This window comes from Glycine max, chromosome 9 (assembly GCF_000004515.6).
Source record: "Glycine max cultivar Williams 82 chromosome 9, Glycine_max_v4.0, whole genome shotgun sequence".
Taxonomy (NCBI): domain Eukaryota; kingdom Viridiplantae; phylum Streptophyta; class Magnoliopsida; order Fabales; family Fabaceae; genus Glycine; species Glycine max.
Window position 1 is genome coordinate 49975757 of NC_038245.2, and position 27960 is coordinate 50003716.

General features: G+C 36.4%; 3 protein-coding genes across 3 annotated transcripts; 2 read left to right on the forward strand and 1 right to left on the reverse strand.

Annotated features, from left to right (window-relative positions):
• Positions 1 to 609: 609 nt before the first annotated feature.
• LOC100784667 (uncharacterized) lies at positions 610 to 6802 on the reverse strand. Its single transcript, XM_026123885.2, has 6 exons — positions 5656 to 6802; positions 2995 to 3050; positions 2664 to 2894; positions 1551 to 1839; positions 965 to 1161; positions 610 to 879 (listed from the first exon to the last, which is right to left on the reverse strand). Exons 1-6 carry the CDS (start codon positions 6553 to 6555, stop codon positions 726 to 728), a joined length of 1827 nt encoding a protein of 608 aa, XP_025979670.2. The 5' UTR covers positions 6556 to 6802; the 3' UTR covers positions 610 to 725.
• A 7683-nt stretch (positions 6803 to 14485) lies between these two features.
• On the forward strand, positions 14486 to 15928 carry LOC121172860 (uncharacterized). Its single transcript, XM_041005515.1, has one exon. It carries the CDS (start codon positions 14486 to 14488, stop codon positions 15926 to 15928), a length of 1443 nt encoding a protein of 480 aa, XP_040861449.1.
• A 218-nt stretch (positions 15929 to 16146) lies between these two features.
• LOC121172861 (uncharacterized) lies at positions 16147 to 23402 on the forward strand. The gene is made up of 2 exons (XM_041005516.1): positions 16147 to 19652; positions 19931 to 23402. The coding sequence occupies exons 1-2, from the start codon at positions 16147 to 16149 to the stop codon at positions 23394 to 23396; spliced, it is 6972 nt and encodes a 2323-aa protein (XP_040861450.1). The 3' UTR covers positions 23397 to 23402.
• Positions 23403 to 27960: the final 4558 nt, after the last annotated feature.

The window sequence follows — 27960 nt, forward strand, 5'->3', positions numbered from 1 at the left end:
ATGTCTCTATTTATAATAAGGGTATTCTCAACATATTATTTACATTATTTTTTTTATTTCATTATTTTATAACAAAAAAACTATATTTTACTCTCTATCAATAAAATATATTTTTTGTTTATTTTCTTAGAATATATATTTATTTTATTCACCTTAAAATCATTATTTTAATTAATAAAACTATTTCTCCTTATTTATTTAATTACAAAAATCTCATCATTTTTCTAAAATCCTATTTATTTTTAAATAAATCCTTTTTAATTAAGAAAACCCTTTAAATTCAAATAATACTTTACATTTATCTTATCTTAAAAGAAATAAGTGGGATTCAAAATTAATAACTTTGTGTGAGATTCTTTCTTGTCATCTAGATGTATATATAGCTATTTCCACATCTATAAGAACTCGTCGTATATATAGCTATTTCCACAGCTATATATATCACAAAATTTGTGTTTACTTTGCTCACTTCAATTGTTCCTTTAGACTTACCTTTGCCAAACAATATGATCTACAGTTTCTGCACATCATTGATGTGCATCAGATTTTGGCTTACAAAATAAACGATAGAAAAAGTAATGTCACCTATGTTCTATGTTTTGGCATCACTATCAATCAAAGTCTCTCCTTTATGACTCGTTGACAAATCAAAACCTGGGTTATATACGACAAATATCTGGTAAATTCAGCTGCTAAATGGGGTGGATCATTCGGTTCACAACAATTCAGGAATTTATTGACCAGTCATAACTCATGTAAGAGATATTAACATGACCACCATCACCTAAGAGATGTGTCAAAAGACCTGCTTTATTTGCATCCAAGAAATTTATTATCCACTTCAGTATGTTTCTCTCTTGTCCGAAATCCGCAGAGTACCTGCCAATACGAACATTTCTTCTTAAGCAGATTGCTAGATATTGAAAATCAAAACCAAGACTGCAGAAATTCACAAACTGCTTACCACTTGAAAATCGGAGTGAGATGAATGGTCCTCTTCTCCAAGTCCACTTCAATTCCATCATTCTCAAAAAACTCTCTAGCAGCACTTCTCAATTCTTCAGCAACTCTATAGGGTGAGAAAAACCTCACCTTTGGGCTCGATTTTGTGCCATTACAAAGTCCAAAGTGAACTAACGGATTCATTTTGACAAGAGCATGCTGTAGTTTGGTGGGAATAAGTTAATCTTTCTTAATGACAGGAAGTTATTACTATGAGAAAGGAATTTACTGGGAAAACACACACAAGTTCAGGCTGCAGCATTGGTTTAATTTTAGGACAACATTTAGACCAAGTTCCCTGTATCCTTGCCATCAAGTTCCCTAAATCTAAAAATAATTAATTAATGATATGTAGATACTTTTGTTAATTCTGCAACACATTATATTTAATGTCAGAAAAACAAGATTCCATATGCCATTGTTTAGTTTGAAACTTGATGGAAAGGATATAAGGAACTTGATTTTTAAGTTGTCCTTAATTTTACGTGGTAATTAATAACCAACATGAAATTATCCAAAACTCTATAATATATAGAAAGACAGCTTACCTCTAAGCGCCTATCTCCTGTGCCAAAGGGCTTGATTAAGGAATATGGTGACCTACGATTGCTTCTGAGGATACCATTTTTAATTGCACCAAGAGAATAAGGATGCCCTCCAATCAAATAGTGAAAATCAAAGAAGGATTTCCTATTAATTACACCTTCTTGACACCCTACTCTAATGATAGCATGGACGATCATGGCATTGTACAAATTTATGAAGAAAGCAAGCGTCTCATTTTCTGATAGTTCCAAGAGATTCACCCGCTGAAGATCTTGGGTCATGTTTACATACCTGTGAGTTAGGAAAACAGGAAACTAACTTTAGATATGTAAAAGATGATTACCTTTGGCACTTTGTTCTTATCATGTTCTCTGTAGGTATATATCAGTAGTACATGCACTTGATAAAAAGTTAACTACACATTCTTACCAAGACAATGGATACAGATGCAGGGCAAAAAAAAATTTTTTTTGCAAAGACAAAAGTCATCTTGTTTGAGCTGCTCTATTGGGAAGTATTCCTAATCATACTGTTAACACTGTATCATGCTTTGTAATTATTACTTCATCATCAGGAAAAATATTTTGGCACCACAGTCAGTAAAAAAATCTAGATTCCTTTCATGTTTAAGCAATGTAGAAATTATAAAGTAGTAATGTAGACAGGAAAGAGTTCAAAAGTGGGAAATAGACACCGAGAGTCACATTGCTAGAGCCACAAAATCCAGGCATTTGTCTTAATACATTCTCAAGTTGCTCATTGGAAATTAAATTACCAAGCAAACTAAGTAGTATCAAAATTGATGAATTCAACCATAAAACTTTATTACCAATTTACAGGGTAATAAATAAGTAATACAGCGAAAATCAGTAATTAGATAGCCCAAGAACTTGTCAAGTCCCATGTAATGCATCCATAATTAACTCAGAAAGGTATGTGATCTCTGATAAAATTATATTTCAGCAAGAAATAAACTTAGAATGAGCAAATAAGTGGTACACAGGGATACAAAAGTCATGCAGCCTTGCAACATGCATATTGAATAAAACCACAGAATGTTTTGCATTCACAACGTGCACAAAAATATACAACTTAGTGTATTGTATGTGCCATACCTCCGAAGTTCTTCGCTTTTGCTAATGGCCACATAATCAACATGTCGCCTGTCTTCAGAAGCAAAAGACTCAAGAATGGCACACATAATCTTGGTAAGCCTATCACACACTGCAGCTGCAGCCTTCGGTTCACTATCATTTGTGGCACCGCGGAAGTTAAAGCATTTGGAGATAAGCGGTTCGTGCTCAAGGAATCTATAGAAGTGGTTTCCTTCCTCAAAATCATTTTTCCTAGAAAAGAAAGAATAAAATTAAGGAAGGAGTGTGGCTCGTATGTTAAAATGCACTTGGAGTTTCATACTTTCATCAGTTTTAAAAGCTCTTTCCTTACCCGAAAACATGATGGATAAAGTGCTTCTTGCATAACTGTTTTCCAATCTCAACAGCCTAAACATTTGTTTTAGAATGAAAACCATTTAGGGGATACGTTATGGTTAGAGAAACAAAATTGCAACATAAAAAAACAATGTACTATCAAATTCAGAAACTAGAAATTATTACAGTCACGTGCCAATTATAAATCAAGCAATAGTAACAATCATTGGCCTTTTTCTATTATGAGATGAATATTGATTAATCCTGCACAGGAAAAAGTAGCTTACTTTACAGATGACTGGTAGGATTTTCTTAGTCAAGAAGTTAAAGAGAAAAAGAGAAAATATAGAAGCGTTTTGAAAATAAAATAATATAACGGCTGAAAATGTAGAAAGTTAAAGAGAAAAAGAGAAAATATGACTACACACTATCTATTAGAAAATTTAGCAATTCACATAATCCTAGTGACATTTTCAACAATTCAATCATATGCAATGCGCCCAAGCCGAGACAGGGTAGACCGGAACTTGTGCACGTTTCGATTGGAAACATTTAATTTTTCTCACAAGTTAAAAGTAACTTTTAAAAATAATGTTTTCAAAAACTTATCCGAATGAATCCTAATTTTGAGCTGTTAAAAAGTAATTAACATGTATAGGTCGGTCATAGTCTAATAAGAATAAAAAGTTTAGTTACTATTGCAGGACTTAGGATTCAGGATATAGAGTTAAGGTAAGGGTCTGATAAAAATAAAAGACCTTTTTTTTACGCAAAAAATAGATAAATAGACTAGTTGCGGTTATAGATGAACTAAATAAATTAATCAAATCAATCCGTAATAGCAATAGTAGTGATTAAAAGTTTAACCAATAAATAAATAACGAATTTAATTCGAATAATTTTGCAAAACGTTTCACATTATTCTTGGATTATCATATCATTTAATGAATATAATATTTTATATATTACCAAACTATTATGTAATATAAAATATATATATATATATATATATATATATATGTCATAATTAAATCGAAAAAGTAAAGAAGGATTCAAGATATAGAAAAGAAAATTTGAATAGTTTTGAAATGTACAAATTCGTCTTTTTCCATATTTTCTGTTTTCAAAATGGTGATCTATAAATTGCAGTGTACAAATTCGTCATAATTTTTTATGTTAGACGTATGTCCACTACTAAATTTCGAAACAAATTTATAACAATTTAATGACACACGAGGTTGGTTTAGGTTTATAACTATTTATTCCTTAATGGGTATCATAATTTATACTTTAGTTTATGAATAAATTTTCAGTTGACAAAAAATTGTTAACTAAATCATTTATTTAAACTTATTTTAAAATATTGTTACCAAAATATAAATTAAAATAAAAAAGACACTTCCTAAAAAAACACTAATAAAAGTCCAAACAAACAGAAAATTCAAATTTATTACCAAATCAATCCTTACTGGTTAAGTAAGATTAATATAATTTCAACAAACACGACCCAAGTGTTGCGGAATAATGTTGACGATTAAGACAAAATGTAAAATATTATTTTAAACGTTAAAAAAATCAGTATCTCAAAGTCAAAAATGTCAAATCAAAGCCGTAGGATTCTTTACATCTTAAATGAATTTTAAAATAGTTATTAAAAAGTTAATAAACGTGCTATTGTTTATGAAAAAAAATTATTAGATAAAAATATAGAATTTTTTTAACACCTACGTATTCTAATTAAATTTATTTATTTTTATCTATAAAAATGGTATTAAAAAATTTATAATATTTACCCACTTAGTTGAGCAACTGAGTTAACCCTCATTGATTAATTGAATTTATTATAAATATGAGAGAAGTCATTTTTATATTATTTTCTTACAATAATTTTATACAAAGAAAAGAGGTTAAATAAATGATTTTTTTACAAGAATAAATTATTTTTTTTCTTATAGGGTGTTCATGAGCTAATCTAATCCAATGAGAAACAAAAAAATGATCCAAAAGATATATATATATATATATATATATATATATATATATATATATATAATTTGATAATATTATTCATCACGAAAAAAAGACTAAGACGAGATTACTAACTAAAGTTAATTTAATATAAATCAAAAATATTAATATAACAGAAATAGAATTATATTTTCATTTTTATTTCTTATATATTTATAAAAATATAATGTGACTTATATAATTTATAAGTATGTATGACGTATAAATGAAATATCTTATATTTCAAATTATTTTTTTATTTTTTTATTATATTTGTTATATCTTATCATTTATTTACTATTTTCTAAAAAAAATGATTAAAACAAAAAATCTATCCAATCGGATTAAAGTTTACTTATCAAGTTGGTACTCAAATTATTTGAAATGATTTTATTTGATCTCAAATTTTTTAAATAATTAATTTGGTTTTTAAATTCTTAAAAACAAATTAATTTGGTACCAGATTTTTAAGAACTCAAATACCAAATTAAATCATTTAAAATAATTTGAGAAACAAAAATAATTCAATTTTAAAAACTTGAGATGAAATTGAACTTTTAAAAATTTGAAAATAATGGATTCATTTAAAATAATAGGGGCAAATTAATAATTAAGAAAAAAAAACACTCAAACTCAACTTACATTGGAAGGAGCATAGCCATCAACTTACATTGGAAGGAGAATAGCCATGGTGTCGAACGAGAAGCTCCACCAACTCGCTCCCCGCGAAGCAGTTCCTTGCAATTTTCATCTTTATCAACCGATCCTGAATTGGCAACCTCTGCCTCAAAACCCTAACCACCTTCCCAATCTCCTCCTCCGGCATCTCCTCCTCCTCCGCCTCGTCGAATCCGTACGCCGGCGCCGCCGGCCCTTGGCCACCCGCTTCCTTCAGCCGCCTCTCCAACTCCTCGCCGCCGTCCTTCCTCAGCGCGTTCAGCTCCACCAAGCCTCCGATCAGCCTCTCGCCGAAGAAGATCTTCGGCACCGTCGCGCTCCCCGTTCTCTCTCTCAGCTCCTTCTCCCGCTCCGCGAAAACGTCGACGTTTATCTCAACGAACCTCAGCGCTCTCTCTCTGAAGAACCTTCTCACCGCACAACACTCTCTGCAGTTCGAGCGCGAGAAGAAGCTGATTTTCATTCGCGCAAGCGAATTAGACGACGCGTCGTTTTTGTTTTTCACCGTCACGAAGACCTTTAGCCCCGACAGGTTGAACTCCGTCACGCCGTTGTTGTCGTTTTGGTCGTTGATGGAGTGCTTCAGCGTGGAGATCCCCTTGCTGATCGCGGACGACAGGTCGTTGCTGCGCTTGCGGAGGAATTTTCCGAATGTGGTGGAGGAAACGACGACGTCGTTTTGAGTGTAAGTCGTTCTTGGAGGCACTGGCTTTGGGAGAAGTGAATGTGGCTGCACGATTGAGAGCGTGGTGGGAGTAACGGACACGTGACCGTTTTCGGTGGGAGTGTTGGTTTTAATTTTTCGGGGGGAACTCGACGACGTCGTTTCCGGTGTTGTTGTTTGGTTTGGAGTTTTTGGAGTTGGTTCTTCTACTACTTCTTCGGAACCCATTGTGTTGTGGTGTTGGAAAGAGAGAGAATAAAAAACAGAGTATGGGAAACAAAACGTTGTGTTGTGAGTGAAAGAATAGCGAGGAAAACGAGGTAGGAGTGAAGACGAGCAAAATGGGATTATGGCGTGGGGTTTTTATTGTGAAGGATTTGATTGGATTTAGTTAGGTGTGTTTTTGGATAAATGTTGGTAAATTAATTTTGTAAAGAACAATGATATAGAAATATTTTATTATTTTAAACTTCAATAATTCTTAACTCTTTTATTTTTTTATAATATCATAAATTTTATTTCATCTATATTTTTTTTGTTTTTTGTTTTACTTTTCTTTAGGTGTTAAATAGTATAATCAATGTTGAAGTAATATATTTTATAAAAAAAATTGATTAAATTTAATTTTAAAGTAATATGATTTATTAGATGATTTTGGTTTGAACTAATTTTAAAATAAAATTTAGTACAAATTTTCTGATAAAAACTTTAAAATTACTTTAAAATTCTAGGTTCAAGAATTAATTTCAACATCTTTTCCATCTTATAATTAAACATGTGAAAAATAATCTAAATTAATTATAAAATCACAACCAATTCTACAATGTGAAATCAAATGTCCACTCAGTATAAGAATTTGATAATAAAATGTAAATTGGTGACAGAATTTGGGATGTTGACAAATGTTAGTATGGAGTTTACGAGGAACAAGTCGGATATCAGAGACTGACGTGGTTTCGATGTGTAGAAGGTTTCAAATTAACCAATTTGAATAAATTAATAGAATTTATTAACGGATACTTATTTTTTTAAAAAATAAAATCTTAGTGAACTATGTTTGCAATGTATTTTGAAATAATACAACCCTAATTTTAGAAAATAAGTGCACATATGTTAGAAAAATCTTAAATTAATTGATCAAGAGAATGGGAATTGTAAATGATTTGAGATGTTTTGCATTTAAAGTAGACGATTTTAATAGGTGTTGAATAATTTCTTCAAAGTTCAAATTATAAATGTGTAGAGGTATTTGTGTTTTTAATCGTTATCTTTTTTTATTTTTTCTTTTTGGCACACCTTATTTGGTTGTTGAGTTATTTAAAATCATTAACAACAGTAAAGAAAAAACTTTATCAAGCCGTAAATTTTTCATTAACAAATTTTAATACAGCTATATTTTTTAAAGAATAAAATATTTTTGAGGCCCATTTACATTTACATATTTGAAAAGTATTAATTTGATGCTTATAAAAATAAAATATATTTTTTTATGATTCTCAACAATAACTCCATTAAATAATTTCTTTGCATGACTTACGAATTTAATTACTTTTTTTCTCTACCTTCTCAAACACAAACACACTTAAAAGATACCAAAAACTCACTGTTATTACATATCACCCTAATCTCAACACAAAGTATGAGAAAATCATTCAAGATGTAACAAAAAATTATAATTTTTGGGGATATTTAGCCAAAAAAATGTTTAGTTTATCTTGTGAGGTTTTAACCATCATAAATGATTTAATTCATTTGTAATTAAAATACATGTGTAAGTTTATTAGTCACGTCAGATTACTGTCTAACTGAACTATGACTGGACTATAAGAAATATGTTTTATTACTATAGAAACCAAATTAATACGAAAATTTTTATGATAACCAAATTAATACTTTTTAAATTTTATAGGGACTTCAAACATATTTTACTTTTTTTTTAATTTGAATTCAAGGCTGACAGGTAAGTTATAATTATTCCATTTCAACTTATCCATGATTATAGTAGTTACTATTAATTATTTTTAATTAATATTTGACAAAGTTTTTATTAAATTAATTATTTAATTAATAATTTTTGTTTGTGTTTAATGAAAACATATTTTTAATTAAAAATTAATCAAGCTATAGAGTTGGGAGATCATCATAGGATTCAAACACAAACCACACATCTGGAGTGTGAGCTATCACATCTCTAACTAATAGAGAGAAATGAGACAATATATATATACATATCATATAAATGAAATACAACTTATTTCAACACATCTCACGTCATTCCATTACTTATTACGTAACATCACATTTCCACTATACGTCTCACACATTTTCACATCATTCACGTACTCAATGATTAAAACACAATATCACTCAACCAATCAATATCGATCAATACACAAGCGTTATGCAACAAATATATTAAGACCCAATCTTATATGCAATATGGTACCATGTCACTGAAAAATCTAATTGGGACTTGGGAGTCAGAGTACATGACAAGACAAACCACACACTGGTAAGTCAGGTCAATCTCACTAGGTAAAATTATAGGAAGACCAATCAGGGTCACGTTATCTAGCGAGAATGATACAGTCATGTGGGATCGGCGTAAGCTTAAAGGAACACTCAAACTGTGTGTATTTATCCCCAAGACCTAAACTCCTAAGAGTCCGCAAAGGTCTTTCCCTCCTGATTTAGATCTAACCCATAAAATATTTTAGCACACAGACTATATCTATGAATTGTACAAAACACACGACTCCTCAATTGTTTTCAAAATAATTTTAACTCGTCACGCCTCAAAGTGATTAATCTCGTCGGGTTCCCATAATGAATCCCATCACAAATACTCGTCACACATTAACTTGTCGCCCTTAAAGGGTCTTACAGTTGTATGATTGCAGAGTTCATAACTCACAAGTCAATATATACAATATCTCAATACACATGTATCTCATAATTCATCACATATTCAATTTATCACTTACACACAATTTCAATCACAATTTCATGATTCCAATATAACAATTTATTATGTTAATCTAGTAAATTTTGTCTAAAACACAAACAAATTATACAAAAATGTTTCTTACAATGAGGAGTAAAACCCTCAAACAAATTCATATAATCATATCAAAATTAAAGGAATCAAAATCCAGGTTCAAGAACACAAAAAAAAAACACCAAGAATACTTAACTTTATCAATCAATTCGCATAAGGACATCAATTGATCCATCAAACACAACAATCTCATAATTATAATTATAAAGGAAGAATTACAATATAATAAACATTTCAAAATAAATATCAATTTGATCCTTTAAGGATTTCTACACATGTTCATTTTAACTCCAATGGCAATAAACTTGTCCCTTACTTGGGTTCACGTGTGTAGTTCGTTAGCGATAGTAGGATCTCTAACGGTTATCTAAGATTCATGTTACTCTATTAGAATTTTCAAGTATTAAAGAGAAGGTGAAGGGATTATAGCCTTAATTTTTCTGTCTCCGTGTGAGAATCATTTCTCTTCCTACAGACATTATTTTGCAAATTCTAATGGTCGAAATGTGCGAATATGATTTGTGAATATAGTGTCCAAATTTCACGATAATGCAACGATTAACGAGTTTAATATTATAATTTTACTAAGACAATTTTGGATGTGTGAAAAAAAAGAGGATTTTGATCATTTTAGAAGAGGAAAAAGAGAAAATGAATTTAAAAGGAGAGTATAGAGATGTATCGTATAAGTAAAATATCTTTATTTACAACTAGGATAATTTCAACCTATTTTTTACTTTTATTTTTTATTTTAAAAAAAGAAACTATATTTTATTATTCATCAAATAAATAAAACATGTTTTTTATTTTTTAAAAACACATATTCATTTTATTTATTTTAAAAAATTTTAAATTGAGTCTTATGGATAATAAAAATATGATTGAAAAAAATCTATAAAAATAATATGCTAAATTCTTTAATAAAAATTAATTAACAATAAAATCAATAAATATTACGTAGAATAGGTTCCTTCTAAAAGGTAATGAACGTACACATCATAACGGAACCACAACCACCAACTGATGCTGGCCGGAGACAGCACCTAACGAGACAACAGAAAGGCCCTTTGGTCTCAAAGGACCAAGATACCCTTTGGGATGATGCATCCAAAATCCAAATGTCCAAAGAAATTGAAAATCGAAATGATCACGTTTTCTTGTTTAATTTAATTTGGTTTCCAGGTTTTATGTTCAAAATGAAATGAAATTAAATCCAACGCCAAGTTATTAATTTTTTTTTTCTATTTCATCCTCGTATAAATTTTAACTTGAAATACGAATTTGTTTTGTTGTAAATCTTTTTGTATTGGAGTTTTACTCTTTCCTTGAATGTGAACTCAAAATATCTTTCTACTGAAATTTAAATACTGATTTCTTTATATGTTGAGATTTATTTCAAACAATTTTTTTTTATGATCACCGACATAAGAATGGAATTTCTCACCATATATTAAAGGAAAAATGTTATCTCTTAATCATGTTACATTATTGTAGTCTGTCATACCCCATTTTTGACCCGTTTTATTTCTTTTTTCTCGGAAATTTCCATCATTTCAGATGAAATTTCGGCAGGGGGGTATTTTAAAATACCTCATTTTTGTTTTGAAGACGCCCCCTTTTTTTTATTTATTTATTTATTTACCTTTTTATTATTATTATTATTTTTTTTTTAGTTATTATTATTATTATTTTTTTTTATTAAGTGTTTTTATTATTTCCGTTTTTTATTAATATCTTTATTAGTATCCTTTTTTCGTTTTTTATTTTATTTTTATTTTATTTTATTATTTTATTTTTTTTTGCTGTTTTATATTTTGTTTTTTTTTTTTTTCCTTTTTCTTCTTTTCTGTCTCTTTTTTTGGTCCAGGCCCAGAGGGGCTCTTCGTTTTTTACCCTAATTATGTCCTTTAAATGCTGCATTAATTACTGTGCATGTCAGAGGGAGAGAGAGAGGGCAGAGGTGAATACGAACAGTCAGAATACCAACAGCCAAGCCACCACGAGCCACCACTCAACAGCCCCTTTCCTCCTCCGCGAACCACCACCATCGGCCTAGAGCCACCACTCAGAGCCACCACGAGCCACCACTCAGAGCCACCACTCAGCGCCACCCTCCCCCCTCCGTGAACCACCAACACAAGAAAAAACCAAAATCATCTTGCTCATACTATTCATTTCCTTCCCTAGAAATCGAAACGTTAGAACAGAAACCCACGCGAACACAGTAACCCACTCACTCACGCGGCCTAAAGCCTACACCAACCACCACCATCAGCCGACACCCACACCCACACAACCCAAACTGTAACCGTTTCCACTCTGAAGCTTAAACGATAACATAAGAACAAAGGTAGTTCACTTTTTTTTTTTTTCTTTCTAAGATTCAAGGCTAGATCTAGGCTTTATCAGTATTGGTTTTCAAAAAATAACGGTGGATTTGAGAACTAGGGAAAAAAAGGAATTCAAAACATGTAGTTTTTTTAAAAAAGGAGGAGTTTCTTTTTCCGACGCGGCGGCGCCGCCACCCATGGCCGGCCAGCCACTGCGCCGGTAAACAGCTTCCGGCGGTGTGTGGTTAGAGAGAGAAGAGAGCTTCTGAAGCGTTTCTTTAGAGAGAGGAAGAAATTGGATTTATGTTATTTTAGGGTTTATTTTCGAATTTATACTGCTGCCATGACCAATACTATGGTGCACGCGGATCTCTGTGTCCCCATGGACCATCAGGGTTGAACCGTTAGATCCTAGATCTAACGGCCAATGTTATCCCCTGTTTTGATCAGATGCGTCTCACCTCTTGGTTTTTACTTTGTTCTTCTTCTCTTGTGACGTTTGATTAAGATCTAATGGCTAAGACTGTGCCTCCCCATGATCAAATCTGGACGCTTCGATCAATCTGACGATTCAGATTTGATCTGTTAAGCCCACTTTTTATTTTGAGCCCATTTCCTTTTTTCTGTTCCTTCTAGTATTTTACTTTCTGCACCCCCTTTTCTTCTCTTTTTTTTTTTTTTTTTTTTTCTTTTTTTTTTTATTACTTTTTTTTTATGCATCATATTTACTTTATGCCCTTGCATTTTTTATTTTCTTTATTTATTTTCCAGCACCATATCTATTTTACGTCTTGCATTTTATTTTCCAGTATTATATTTTTTTTTTTGTCTTGCATTTTTATTTTGTTTATTTTTATTTTATGCATCATATTTACTTTATGTCTTGCATTTTTTATTTATTTTTAGCATCATGTTTATTTTATGTCTTGCATTTTTATTTTCTTTTTTTTATTTTATTTCCAGCATTATATTTATCTTTATGTCTTGCATTTTTTTTATTTATTTTTAGCATCATGTTTATTTTATGTCTTGCATTTTTATTTTCTTTTATTTATTTCCAGCATCATATTTATTTTTATGTCTTGCATTTTATTTTCTTTATTTATTTTATGCACCATATGTATTTATTGTTTTGTATTTCATGCATTTTATTATTTCTTCTAGCATATTTATTTTAATGCATTTGACATTTTTATTTATTATTGTCAATTAGAATGTATCTAGGTCCAATGTAAATAAAAATAAAAATGAGAATCTGCACCGACACTCACATTTATTTTTATGTTTTCCGCCGTGGACGATCATGTGATTTGAACCGTATCCGAGGAAAAGGGCCCTCACTTGATCCAACGTCATTTTAAGGGATCCGGCGCGTTTAGACTTATCTCCGTATAACTAAAAAAAAAAAAAAAAAAGAAAAGAGAGTCAAACAAAAAAACCAAAAAAACTTTCCATAATCGAAATTTCAAAAAAAGGGTCAATCTTTATCCTTTCTTTCTTAATCAAATCTTTAATCAACCTTTAATCAATCTAACTTTTTTTTCAATTTAAAATCAATCGAACTCACTTCTTTTATTTCTTCTATGCCTTTTCGGCCTCTTATCTTGCCTAAACTCTTCTTTTTTTTCGAACTTTAAAATCAATCAAAACCAATCACTTGACTTTCTACCCCGAACTACATGATTTTGATCCCATTCGGGTATGTAGGCAAAAGACTTTGTCTTTCCAAATCAATAAAAATAACAAAAACATTTCTTTTCCTTTCCCTCGAACCTATCTCTTTAATCTTTTCACACTTGAGCATTTATTTCAAAACAAATAATTAATTTAGCATAAAGATAAAATAAGCAAGAGGTTCCTATAGAGTACTATAGACGTTTAGGGTGCTAGTACCTTCCCTTTGCATAACCAACCCCCGGACCTTTGATCTCTCAAAAATAGGGTTTTTTCGAGCTTTCTCCCTTTTCTTCGGAAAAATAAAAGATCGGTGGTGATCTTAAATTGCGAGTCAATGCTAATCAATAGCTTGATATCCGAAAATCACCGCGACAGAAAAATGGCGACTCCACTGGGGATCACACTCCTAAGTGGGTTAAACCTATCTTGTTTTTCTTCATCTTTATGCTTTATTATTATTTGAAACTGTAAATACGTGCCTAAGTGTTTATCTTTTACGTGAGTGGTGAGATAAGTCCTACACCCGGACTTGAGGGAAACATAAGATAGGATGGTGGTATAATCATAGTGTCTTTCCGAGAGTGAGTTTCGGATGTGGCACATGTGATAACCCCGCTCAATGGAGGGATCTTGGGAATATTACTATGTTGGCATGAGTAGTCGTGTTCAGCATTGATATTTCCAAGCGACCTATGAAGTTGAGGACATTTAGTTACCTTTAACCCATCTTAGCCTTTTAGGACGTAGTGCGGTGGCTAATCAAGAGTAGTCTTGAATTGGTTGATACGCGATACTACACTCAAACGAGGCTTTCCTATGGACGTTGTTGGACCGGGAGTAGTCCCGTAATCCGACAATATCCGGAAGTGGTCAATGACTTTGGGAACTTGGTAGAACCCGTGATACAGGTACATATGAAACCATAGTCCTTACCAAATGGCGTGTTTACCCTTAACTCCAACATTTTGGACTTAACTTCACCATGTTTTCTCCATACTTTGGCATAATCATGCATACATGCATCCATGCATAAACTCTTTTTTCATCCAAATTATCGAAGGACTTAGACAAGCTTTTTGTAATCTTTGTAGATATGGACATCCCACTGAGAAGCACTAGGAAGTACCTTTTCAAAAAAACAGACCTGTTGAGATTAAGGGAGCTAGCATCTTTAGTAAGTGATCCAGTTGATTTTCAAGCTCATCATGGGAAGTTGCTCAGAATTCTTAGAGTAGATGTTGAGGAAGGATGCCTAGAGACCCTGGTTCAGTTCTATGACCCGCTCTACCATTGCTTCACATTTCCCGATTACCAGCTTGTCCCCACACTTGAAGAGTACTCCTACCTAGTGGGTTTACCTGTGCCAGACAAGATACCTTTCCATGGTTTTGAGCCTACCCCTAAACCCTCTGACATCGCAGCCGCCCTCCATCTTAAAACCTCTATCATCCAAGCAAACCTTACCTCTAAGGGAGGCCTCCAAGGTCTTCCCACCCACTTCCTCTACCAACAAGCCTCTATATTTGCTGAAGCAGCTAGCATACTTGCCTTCCATTCCATCCTAGCCCTCCTTATATATGGCCTTTTACTCTTCCCAAATATTGACAACTTCATCGATATCAATGCCATTAAAATCTTTCTTACAAAGAACCCCGTACCCACTCTACTCGCCGATACCTACCATTCTATCCATGACCGTACCCAGGCTGGCCGTGGAACCATTTCTTGTTGTGCACCTTTACTCTATCAGTGGTTTACCTTCCACTTACCTCAATCCCGTGCCTTCAAGACCAATGATGATAAGCTTTCTTGGCCTCGCCGAATCATGACTCTTGACCCATCTGACATTGTTTGGTACCAAGCAGCTAGTGATGTTGGAGAGATTATTGTGAGTTGTGGTGAATACCCCAACGTACCTCTTTTGGGTATGCGTGGCGGAATTAGCTACAACCCGCTTCTCGCTCGACGACAATTTGGGTACCCGATAAAGACAAAACCAAACAACCTTGCCTTGACTAATGAATTCTATCTTAACCATGGAGATCACTCGAACAAAAGGGAAAGATTCGCGCAAGCTTGGAGCGCTATCCGCAGACTCAACAGAAGTCAGTTGGGAAAGAAATCAGACTATGTGCACGAATCTTATACCCAGTGGGTTATTGATAGGACCAAGAGCTTTGGCCTACCCTACCGCTTACCCAGATACCTATCGTCCACCATCCCACCATCATCCTTGCCTATCCCCTTTGATACTAAGGAAGAGTTTCATGAACAATTAACCAAAGAAAGGCAAGAAAAAGAAACTTGGAAGAGGAGATACCAGGGGCTCGAGCAAGAGAATGAGATTTTGAAGGGGAAGATAGCCCAACAGAGCCGTGAGCTTTTTATCCAGAACCAGAGGATGATTGAGAAGGACGACTTGCTTCGTCGGAAAGACGCTTTGCTCCACCGAGATGCTAGAAGGAAGAGGAGGTTTATGGATTTGTTCTCCCGTGCACATTCAGATTCCGAGGATCCATCTACTCCGGGAGTTTGAGTCTGAAGTTCTTAGGACCTTATGTTTAGATTTTAGCTCCCGAAATCTCTCGACTTGTAAAAAAAAAAAAAAAAAAAAATAAATAAATAAATAAATAAATAAATTTCTTTGTAATATTCCAATGCTTAAGTGAAGTGTTTCAGTTTATGATGTTTACAATTTCTCTAACAAGTTCTTCGATAATAATTTGTTCCCTTTCTTTTTGCATAAGCATAAGCATGCATCATGTTGCATTCGTGGTTTCTAAATCGAGTCTCACACTGTGTTCACTACTTCACGAAGGGGGGGAGTCAATCAACCGCCGCCCAAGGAAAGTGGCCCGACGAATTCTCCACAAACCCACCCGCATTTACAACACCAGGGCCAATCGGAAGAGGATGGATATAGTTGAACAAGAAAATCAGAGTCTCAGGGAGGAGGTTGCCACTTTACGAGAGGGAATGGATAGGTTGACGACCATGATGAGTGCACTCCTGTCAGCCCAGAACTCTCAAGCTGCCGCCGCTACTGTAGAGCAGCCCTTGGTGAGCACAACCCCGCTATCTACGGTGACTTCTCCACCCCTCTTTTTGCCTCCAGGTTGTACATGGGGAATGCCACCTCCAGTCTGTGGAAGCCCCCAGCCCGCTGTATCTGAAGTTCCACCGCCTTTTGCTCAGCAGTCAGCACCAGTTCCGCAACCCAGTACCTCTTTCCCCCAAGCTGCAATGACTTATTCAGCTCCACTGATTCACACTATTCAACAAGAGGTTGAACCAATTTTCCAAGCTGAAAATGTTGTAGCCTTCGACAAGATGGAAGAACTCCAAGAAAGATTTGATGGTATGCAAAGGGAAGTCGAAGCCCTCCGAGGAAGAGATCTGTTCGGGAAGGACGCCTGTGAATTATGCTTGGTCCCAAATGTTACTATCCCTCACAAGTTCAAGGTGCCAGACTTCGAGAAGTATAAAGGGAACTCTTGTCCCCGCAGTCACTTGGTGATGTACGCGCGGAAAATGTCCATGTATACTGACAATCATAAGCTGCTTATTCATTTCTTTCAAGACAGCCTAACTGGGGCCGCTCTGAAGTGGTATATGAATTTGGACAGTGCGAGCATTCGTACTTTCAATGACCTGGGTGAAGCGTTCATCCGGCAGTATAAGTACAATTTGGACATGGCCCCAGATCGTGATCAGCTCCGTGCGATGACACAAAAAGAGAAGGAAACGTTCAAGGAGTATGCCCAACGTTGGAGGGAAGTGGCTGCCCAGATTGTCCCGCCGTTGGAAGAAAGGGAAATGACCAAAATATTTTTGAAGACCCTGAGCCAGTTTTATTACGAGAAAATGGTTGCAAGTGCACCAACAGACTTCACCGAAATGGTCAACATGGGGGTGCGATTAGAGGAAGGTGTCCGAGAGGGACGTTTGACTGGGGAAAGTGTCCCTGCTGCAAGCAATGCCAAGAAGTTTGGAGGCCACTTTGCGAAGAAGAAAGATCAAGAGGTGGGGATGGTAGCTCATGGTAAGCCTCAGCAGAATTTCACCCCATATCGTCAGGTTGCGAATGTCGCATCCGCTATCCCAAACCCATCATATCACCAACAAAGGCCACATTACCCCTACCCATACCCTCCACAACAATACCCTCCACAACAATACCCTCCACAACAATACCCTCCACAACAATACCCTCCACAGCAATACCATCAGCCACAATACCCTCAAAAACAACAAAATCGCCCGCAACCCCCCCAACAACCATATCACTCACAAAACCGCCAGAAAACAACCTTTGATCCAATCCCGATGAAATATGCTGACTTACTCCCCGCCCTGCTCGCCAAAAACCTTGTCCAGGTCAGAACACCCCCTCGTACACCAGATGTTTTACCTCCCTGGTTTCGTCATGATTTAACCTGCGCTTTCCACCAAGGGGCCCCAGGTCATGACGTTGAAAACTGCTATGTCCTGAAGAATGAAGTGCAAAAACTAGTCCGGGCCAACTTGCTATCCTTTAAAGATCAGAATCCCAATGTTCAGGCGAACCCTCTACCGAACCATGGGCCTGCTGTTAACATGATACAAGATTGTGATGAAGACGGTGTCATCCTGAACGTCCAGCACGTTCGAACTCCCCTGGTCCCAATACATATCAAGATGTGCGAGGCAGCTCTGTTTGACCATGATCATGCAGCGTGTGAAATATGTCCGGTGAATGTAAAAGGATGCCCTAAGGTACAAGAGGACGTACAAGGGCTGATAGACAGCAGAGAACTTATCATCACGAGGAAGGACAAAGAAGTGTGCGTCATCACCCCCGAGTTTCAGCGGTTGGAAATAAGCTATAACAGTGGGGAATCAACTACTACTCCCCTGGTGATTAGCTTGCCAGGACCTATGCCGTATGCTTCTCTAAAAGCGGTCCCTTACAAGTATAGTGCCACGATGTTGGAAGGTGGACAGGAGGTGCCTTTGCCCTCTCTAACTCCTGCGGTTTCTGTGGACAACGTTGCTAACGACGGTAAAGTTCTGAGGAATGGACGTGTTATCCCCACATTGTTTGCAAAGAAAGTGAATGATCCGGCAGTTAAACAGGTGACAGTGAACGGCCCCGGTACAAGGAAGGAAGTAGGCCAATCCAATGGGACTAGTAAGAATTCTGATCATGACGAAATTCTGAAACTGATCCAGAAGAGTGAGTATAAAGTAGTAGACCAGCTGCTGCAAACTCCCTCTAAGATATCCATTTTGTCTCTGCTATTGAACTCAGAAGCACACCGTGAGGCTCTAATGAAGGTGTTGGACCAAGCTTTTGTGGAGAGGGACGTGACTGTTAATCAATTGGACAGTATAGTAGGAAACATTACTGCCTGCAATAATTTGAGTTTTAGTGATGAAGAACTTCCTGAGGAGGGGAGGAACCACAATCTGGCGTTACATATATCGGTGAACTGCAAGTCAGATGCTCTGTCGAATGTACTTGTGGACACTGGTTCCTCATTGAATGTAATGGCCAAATCCACATTAGATCAACTTTCCTACCGGGGGCCTCCCATGAGAAGAAGCGGGGTGGTTGTCAAAGCGTTTGATGGATCAAGAAAGTATGTTATCGGGGAGGTTGATTTGCCCATTACAATTGGGCCGTTTGTTTTCCAAATTACATTCCAGGTGATGGATATCCAAGCCGCATACAGTTGCCTTTTGGGTAGGCCATGGATCCATGGAGCTGGGGCCGTGACGTCCACCTTGCATCAAAAGCTGAAGTTTGTCAGAAATGGGAAATTGATCACTGTGAGTGGAGAGGAAGCCTTGTTGGTTAGTCATTTGTCAGCTTTTTCCTTTATTGGTGCTGATGAAACAGAAGGAACCTCTTTCCAAGGCCTGACTTTAGAGGGTAAAAAGCCAGAGAAAAATGAAGTATCTTTTGCTACTTGGAAGAACGCACAAAAAGTGGTGCAGGAAGGAACAGGTGTAGGATGGGGAAAAGTTGTGCAGTTGCTGGAGAGTAAAAACCGTGAAGGACTGGGATTTGCTTCTTCTGCAGGATCCGCAACGAACAGTGTTGGATCAAGCTCCATTACTAGCACCTTTTGTAGCGCCGGGTTCATCAACAACTCGCCAGAAGCCAATGCTGTCTTGGAAGATGCTCCTGAAGAGATAGTGCTTGCATTTGTCACACCTGGAAAACTTGTTCGCAACTGGGACGCGGTTGACATCCCTTCAGTGGTTCATGCATCAAAGTAATGTGTCTTTGTTTTTCTGTTTGTTTGTTTTTCAAAAAAGGATCCTTTCGTCTTGCCCAGGACGAAAGCGCAATTATGTAGGGCTGTTTTGTTTCAAGCACTACTCTTATTAATGGAAAATGTGGTTTATCCCGATATCTATGCTTATTGCTCTTTCTGGAAAATGGTAACACAAAAAACCCAAAATATTTTATTTTTGTTTTCTGATTTCAATTAATTATAAAAAGTCCGCATTGTTCACTCATTTTCTAAAATCAATCATCAATCATATGCAGACTAGGCATTTATGAGCCCGTTGAACATAATAACCCTGCACTCTCTCCCAACTACGAATCTCCTGTCTACGAGGCTGAAGAGGTGGAGGATGATGAAATCCCGGAGGAACTTGCTCGGTTATTGGAATATGAAAAGAAAACCATTCAGCCTCATGAGGAGTTAGTAGAGGTGATTAACTTGGGAACCGAGGAAGATAAGAAGGAAGTCAAGATTGGGGCATCGCTTGAGGCAACTGTCAAACGAAAGGTGATTGAATTACTCAAAGAATATGCCGATGTGTTCGCATGGTCGTACCAGGATATGCCCGGCTTGGATCCCCGTATTGTGGAGCACCGTTTGCCTTTGAAGCCCGAATGCCCACCGGTCAAGCAGAAATTGAGAAGAACTCGCCCTGACATGGCTCTCAAGATCAAAGAGGAAGTACAGAAGCAGATCGATGCAGGTTTTCTTGTCACATCAGAGTATCCTCAATGGTTAGCCAACATAGTGCCTGTTCCAAAGAGGGACGGCAAGGTCAGGATGTGCGTTGACTACCGGGATTTGAACAAGGCTAGTCCGAAAGATGACTTTCCTCTACCTCACATCGATGTATTGGTTGACAGCGCTGCAAAGTCCAAGGTCTTCTCCTTCATGGACGGTTTCTCTGGGTACAATCAGATCAAGATGGCAGTTGAAGATAGAGAAAAGACATCTTTCATCACGCCTTGGGGCACCTTTTGTTACAGGGTAATGCCCTTTGGGTTGATAAATGCAGGTGCCACTTACCAAAGAGGCATGACCACTCTCTTTCATGACATGATGCACAAAGAGATAGAAGTGTACGTGGATGATATGATTGTCAAGTCAGGCACTGAAGAAGAACATGTCGAGTACTTGCTGAAGATGTTTCAACGGCTGAGAAAGTACCAACTTCGACTGAATCCCAACAAATGTACCTTTGGTGTTAGATCTGGAAAACTCTTGGGTTTCATTGTCAGTCAGAAAGGCATCGAAGTAGATCCTGACAAGGTCAAGGCCATTAGAGAAATGCCGATTCCACAAACAGAGAAACAAGTGAGAGGTTTTCTTGGGCGTCTAAATTACATTTCTCGTTTCATCTCGCACATGACAGCCACTTGCGGACCTATATTCAAGTTGCTTCGAAAAGATCAAGGGGTTGTTTGGACCAAAGATTGTCAAAAGGCTTTTGATAGTATCAAGAATTATCTGCTAGAACCTCCAATTCTTATACCGCCAGTCGAAGGAAGGCCTCTGATTATGTACTTGACTGTGTTAGAAGATTCTATGGGCTGTGTGCTCGGACAACAGGATGAGACCGGAAGGAAAGAACATGCCATCTACTACTTGAGCAAGAAGTTTACCGATTGTGAGTCCAGGTACTCCCTACTTGAGAAAACTTGTTGTGCACTAGCTTGGGCTGCCAAGCGTCTTCGTCACTACATGATTAACCACACCACCTGGCTAATATCCAAAATGGACCCGATCAAGTATATCTTTGAGAAACCCGCTCTGACAGGAAGAATTGCTCGTTGGCAGATGTTGTTATCCGAGTATGATATCGAATACCGCACCCGGAAAGCAATTAAGGGAAGTGTTCTTGCTGATCATTTGGCTCACCAACCAATTGAGGACTATCAACCCATCAAGTTTGACTTTCCTGATGAAGAGATTATGCACTTGAAGATGAAGGATTGTGATGAACCATTGCTTGGAGAAGGTCCAGATCCCGAGTCTAGATGGGGTTTGATTTTTGATGGAGCCGTGAATGTCTTTGGCAATGGAATTGGGGCAGTTATTATCACTCCTGAAGGCAATCATCTCCCTTTCGCTGCAAGGTTACAGTTTGATTGCACCAACAATGTGGCAGAGTATGAAGCATGTATCCTGGGCATTGAAAAAGCCATTGACTTGAAAATCAAGAACCTTGACATTTACGGGGATTCAGCTCTCGTAATCAACCAAATCAAAGGAGAATGGGAAACTCGCCACCCCGGCTTGATTCCATACAAAGATTATGCGAAGCATTTGCTAACCTTCTTCAACAAAGTGGAGCTTCACCACATCCCTCGTGATGAGAACCAGATGGCAGATGCGTTAGCAACTTTATCCTCCATGTACGAAGTGAGTCACCGGAACAATTTGCCAACAATCAGAATTCAGCGCCTCGAGAGGCCCGCCCACGTGTTTGCAGTCGAAGAGGTTGTTGATGATAAGCCCTGGTTCCATGATATCAAGTGTTTCCTTCAAAGCCAGGAATATCCACCCGAAGTATCCAACAAAGACAGGAGAACTTTGAGAAGATTGTCTGGTAATTTCTTCCTAAATGGGGATGTTTTGTACAAAAGAAACTTTGACATGGTACTACTCAGGTGTGTAGATAAGAAAGAAGCAGAATTTTTGATGCATGAGATACATGAAGGCTCCTTTGGTACTCACTCCAATGGACATGCAATGGCAAGGAAGTTGTTGAGAGCAGGTTACTACTGGATGTCGATGGAGACAGATTGTTGCAAACACGCAAGGAAATGCCACAAATGCCAGATTTATGCTGACAGAATTCATGTACCACCAACTACACTTAATGTTCTTTCTTCTCCGTGGCCCTTCTCTATGTGGGGCATCGATATGATTGGTAGAATCGAACCGAAGGCTTCAAACGGGCATCGTTTCATTCTAGTGGCTATTGATTACTTCACCAAGTGGGTTGAAGCAGCATCTTATGCAAATGTGACTAAGCAAGTTGTGGTCCGCTTTATCAAGAATCAGATCATCTGCCGTTATGGTGTGCCCAACAGAATCATTACAGATAATGGAACGAACTTGAATAACAAGATGATGAAAGATTTGTGTGAAGAGTTCAAGATTGAGCATCACAATTCCTCTCCTTACAGACCTCAGATGAATGGCGCAGTTGAAGCTGCAAACAAGAATATCAAGAAGATAGTGCAGAAGATGGTGGTCACATACAAAGACTGGCATGAGATGCTACCGTATGCTTTGCATGGGTATCGTACTTCAGTGCGTACTTCAACAGGGGCAACCCCCTTCTCTTTGGTGTATGGTATGGAAGCAGTACTCCCTGTGGAGGTTGAGATTCCATCGATGAGAGTTCTAATGGAGGCCCAGTTATCAGAAGCTGAATGGTGCCAAAGCAGATATGATCAGTTGAATCTAATTGAAGAAAAACGCATGAAAGCCTTGTGCCACGGACAACTTTATCAACAGAGGATGAAGCAGGCTTTCGACAAGAAGGTTCGTCCTCGTGTGTTTCAAGAAGGAGATCTTGTTCTCAAGAAGGTTTTATCTTTCCAACCCGACTCTAGGGGCAAGTGGACGCCTAATTACGAAGGCCCATATGTCGTCAAGAGAACTTTCTCTGGTGGTGCACTGACTCTTACGACTATGGATGGGGATGAGCTCCCTCGTCCCGTGAATGTGGATGCAGTCAAGAAATACTTTGTCTAAAAATAAAAGAACAGCTCGGTAAGTCGAAAACCCGAAAGGGCGGCTTAGGCAAAAATGAGCGTCTCGGTGGGTCGAAAACCCGAAAGGGCGGCCCAGGCAAAAATTAGAGACATCAAACAGAAAAAATAATTAGCCTGATAGGTCGAAAACCCGAAAGGGCGACCTATGCAAAAGTTAAGGACCAAAAGACAAAGTAACTGCATCGAGCTGATCTTCGTTCATTTGAGGCACAATGGAATGTCAGGGAGACCCTGAATCTGAAGCATCCAAACAGTGGAATTCAAGGTTGTCAGAGGGAACAACGGTTATTGTGTTCAATGAACCTTCGATTTATATTTATCATTTTCCAAACTTTGTAAGATCAGTGGAGCCATGCCATTGGCAGGTCACCACTCTTTCAAATAAATTTGAGCCTGTTGCCTTTCATTTGGAATTCTCATTTATTCAGCTTATAAAACCTTTCCTTTTTTATGGTAGCATTTGAAACAAAACATTTCTCAAAATCATAAATTTTCTTTCATGTCTTTTTGAGAAGCACAAACAACAAAACACTTTTTCTTTGAACTCGTGAATAGATGAAGGGTGTGTCAACAGCTACCCTGAGAATGGATAAACCTTGCAGGTTGCACGTGGTCAATTGTTCTTTTTCAAAAAAAAAAAAAAAAAAAAAAAAAAAAAAATAATGATAATAATAAGCATGACCACAGAAGCACCAGCTCTTCTACCATGTATTTTGGGATTGGCACGTTCTCCCAAGAAATGTTTATTCCCCATCAGTTGCTGCATACGCCGGGCTTTACCCCGTCACTATTTTGATACACCCTGGTGGCATCATCCCCATTGAAGATTGCCAAGTGTTTGTGATGCGACGTCGGGTCACTTTCCATCTTACCGGTCCAATCTTGTTCCATCAAATCTATCATTCACACAATCATACAAGTCAATCCTCCATACAGTCATACAAGTCGTGTCGTCATTCAGGCATTCATACATATACACATTCATGCATATACAATAAAGACAATATCATGCGTACATGGCTGCATTAACCATCATGAGTCTTGCTTCATTTATCTTTTCATTTCAATCAATCATGAATAATTTGTAACCTTCTATTTCCCCGAGTGTCATCCCCAATGGGTCTGATCCAAAGGTGTCACCCTCTCTCCGCCAAGTGGCAATTTCTTTAATGAACAGCTTGTGCATCATTTGCCTCTGTTTCATGTCATCAGTTGGCTAGTTCGGCAATAACCTGAACAGTTGACATTCATCTTTGTTTTTTGTCAATTGACTAGTTCAGCAATAACCTGAACAGTTGACATTTATCTTTGTCTTTTTGTCAGTTGACTAGTTCGGCAATAACCTGAACAGTTGACATCTATCTTTGTTTCTTGTCAATTGACTAGTTCGGCAATAACCTGAACAGTTGACATTTATCTTTGTTTCTTATCAGTTGGTTAGTTCAGCAATAACCTGAACAGTTGACATTTATCTTCAATTCTTGTCAGTTGATCAGTTCAGCAATAACCTGAACAGTTGACAGCTATCTTTGTTTCTTATCAGTTGATTAGTTCGGCAATAACCCGGACAGTTGATATGTATCTTTGTTTTTGTCAGATTGGCTAGTTCGGCAATAACCCGAACAGTTGACATTTATCTTTGTTCCTTATCAGTTGGCTAGTTTGGCAATAACCCGAACAGCTGACATTTACCCCCAGTAAAACCATGTGATCCCCAGTCGGACCCCTTTTCTTTAACAAAATCGGGTACCATTTGGTTTTGTTATTCCCAGTCAAGCCATTTACCTCGTCTTGCATTCATACTTGCATCGCAAGCATTCGCAACATTACGTGCATAACAGTGCATTCATAGCATTTTGTAGTTGAAATTGGTCAAAAATGGTGTACTCTGTATTTAAATCTCTTCGACCCGTCGCTTTAAAAGTTTCACTTTTAAATCTCCGTAACGAAGAGACTTAAATAGGGGCATCTGTCATACCCCATTTTTGACCCGTTTTATTTCTTTTTTCTCGGAAATTTCCATCATTTCAGATGAAATTTCGGCAGGGGGGTATTTTAAAATACCTCATTTTTGTTTTGAAGACGCCCCCTTTTTTTTATTTATTTATTTATTTACCTTTTTATTATTATTATTATTTTTTTTTTTAGTTATTATTATTATTATTTTTTTTTTATTAAGTGTTTTTATTATTTCCGTTTTTTATTAATATCTTTATTAGTATCCTTTTTTCGTTTTTTATTTTATTTTTATTTTATTTTATTATTTTATTTTTTTTTGCTGTTTTATATTTTGTTTTTTTTTTTTTTTTTTTCCTTTTTCTTCTTTTCTGTCTCTTTTTTTGGTCCAGGCCCAGAGGGGCTCTTCGTTTTTTACCCTAATTATGTCCTTTAAATGCTGCATTAATTACTGTGCATGTCAGAGGGAGAGAGAGAGGGCAGAGGTGAATACGAACAGTCAGAATACCAACAGCCAAGCCACCACGAGCCACCACTCAACAGCCCCTTTCCTCCTCCGCGAACCACCACCATCGGCCTAGAGCCACCACTCAGAGCCACCACGAGCCACCACTCAGAGCCACCACTCAGCGCCACCCTCCCCCCTCCGTGAACCACCAACACAAGAAAAAACCAAAATCATCTTGCTCATACTATTCATTTCCTTCCCTAGAAATCGAAACGTTAGAACAGAAACCCACGCGAACACAGTAACCCACTCACTCACGCGGCCTAAAGCCTACACCAACCACCACCATCAGCCGACACCCACACCCACACAACCCAAACTGTAACCGTTTCCACTCTGAAGCTTAAACGATAACATAAGAACAAAGGTAGTTCACTTTTTTTTTTTTTTCTTTCTAAGATTCAAGGCTAGATCTAGGCTTTATCAGTATTGGTTTTCAAAAAATAACGGTGGATTTGAGAACTAGGGAAAAAAAGGAATTCAAAACATGTAGTTTTTTTAAAAAAGGAGGAGTTTCTTTTTCCGACGCGGCGGCGCCGCCACCCATGGCCGGCCAGCCACTGCGCCGGTAAACAGCTTCCGGCGGTGTGTGGTTAGAGAGAGAAGAGAGCTTCTGAAGCGTTTCTTTAGAGAGAGGAAGAAATTGGATTTATGTTATTTTAGGGTTTATTTTCGAATTTATACTGCTGCCATGACCAATACTATGGTGCACGCGGATCTCTGTGTCCCCATGGACCATCAGGGTTGAACCGTTAGATCCTAGATCTAACGGCCAATGTTATCCCCTGTTTTGATCAGATGCGTCTCACCTCTTGGTTTTTACTTTGTTCTTCTTCTCTTGTGACGTTTGATTAAGATCTAATGGCTAAGACTGTGCCTCCCCATGATCAAATCTGGACGCTTCGATCAATCTGACGATTCAGATTTGATCTGTTAAGCCCACTTTTTATTTTGAGCCCATTTCCTTTTTTCTGTTCCTTCTAGTATTTTACTTTCTGCACCCCCTTTTCTTCTCTTTTTTTTTTTTTTTTTTTTTTCTTTTTTTTTTATTACTTTTTTTTTATGCATCATATTTACTTTATGCCCTTGCATTTTTTATTTTCTTTATTTATTTTCCAGCACCATATCTATTTTACGTCTTGCATTTTATTTTCCAGTATTATATTTTTTTTTTGTCTTGCATTTTTATTTTGTTTATTTTTATTTTATGCATCATATTTACTTTATGTCTTGCATTTTTTATTTATTTTTAGCATCATGTTTATTTTATGTCTTGCATTTTTATTTTCTTTTTTTTATTTTATTTCCAGCATTATATTTATCTTTATGTCTTGCATTTTTTTTATTTATTTTTAGCATCATGTTTATTTTATGTCTTGCATTTTTATTTTCTTTTATTTATTTCCAGCATCATATTTATTTTTATGTCTTGCATTTTATTTTCTTTATTTATTTTATGCACCATATGTATTTATTGTTTTGTATTTCATGCATTTTATTATTTCTTCTAGCATATTTATTTTAATGCATTTGACATTTTTATTTATCATTGTCAATTAGAATGTATCTAGGTCCAATGTAAATAAAAATAAAAATGAGAATCTGCACCGACACTCACATTTATTTTTATGTTTTCCGCCGTGGACGATCATGTGATTTGAACCGTATCCGAGGAAAAGGGCCCTCACTTGATCCAACGTCATTTTAAGGGATCCGGCGCGTTTAGACTTATCTCCGTATAACTAAAAAAAAAAAAAAAAAAAAAAGAAAAAAAAAAAAAAGAAAAGAGAGTCAAACAAAAAAACCAAAAAAACTTTCCATAATCGAAATTTCAAAAAAAGGGTCAATCTTTATCCTTTCTTTCTTAATCAAATCTTTAATCAACCTTTAATCAATCTAACTTTTTTTTCAATTTAAAATCAATCGAACTCACTTCTTTTATTTCTTCTATGCCTTTTCGGCCTCTTATCTTGCCTAAACTCTTCTTTTTTTTCGAACTTTAAAATCAATCAAAACCAATCACTTGACTTTCTACCCCGAACTACATGATTTTGATCCCATTCGGGTATGTAGGCAAAAG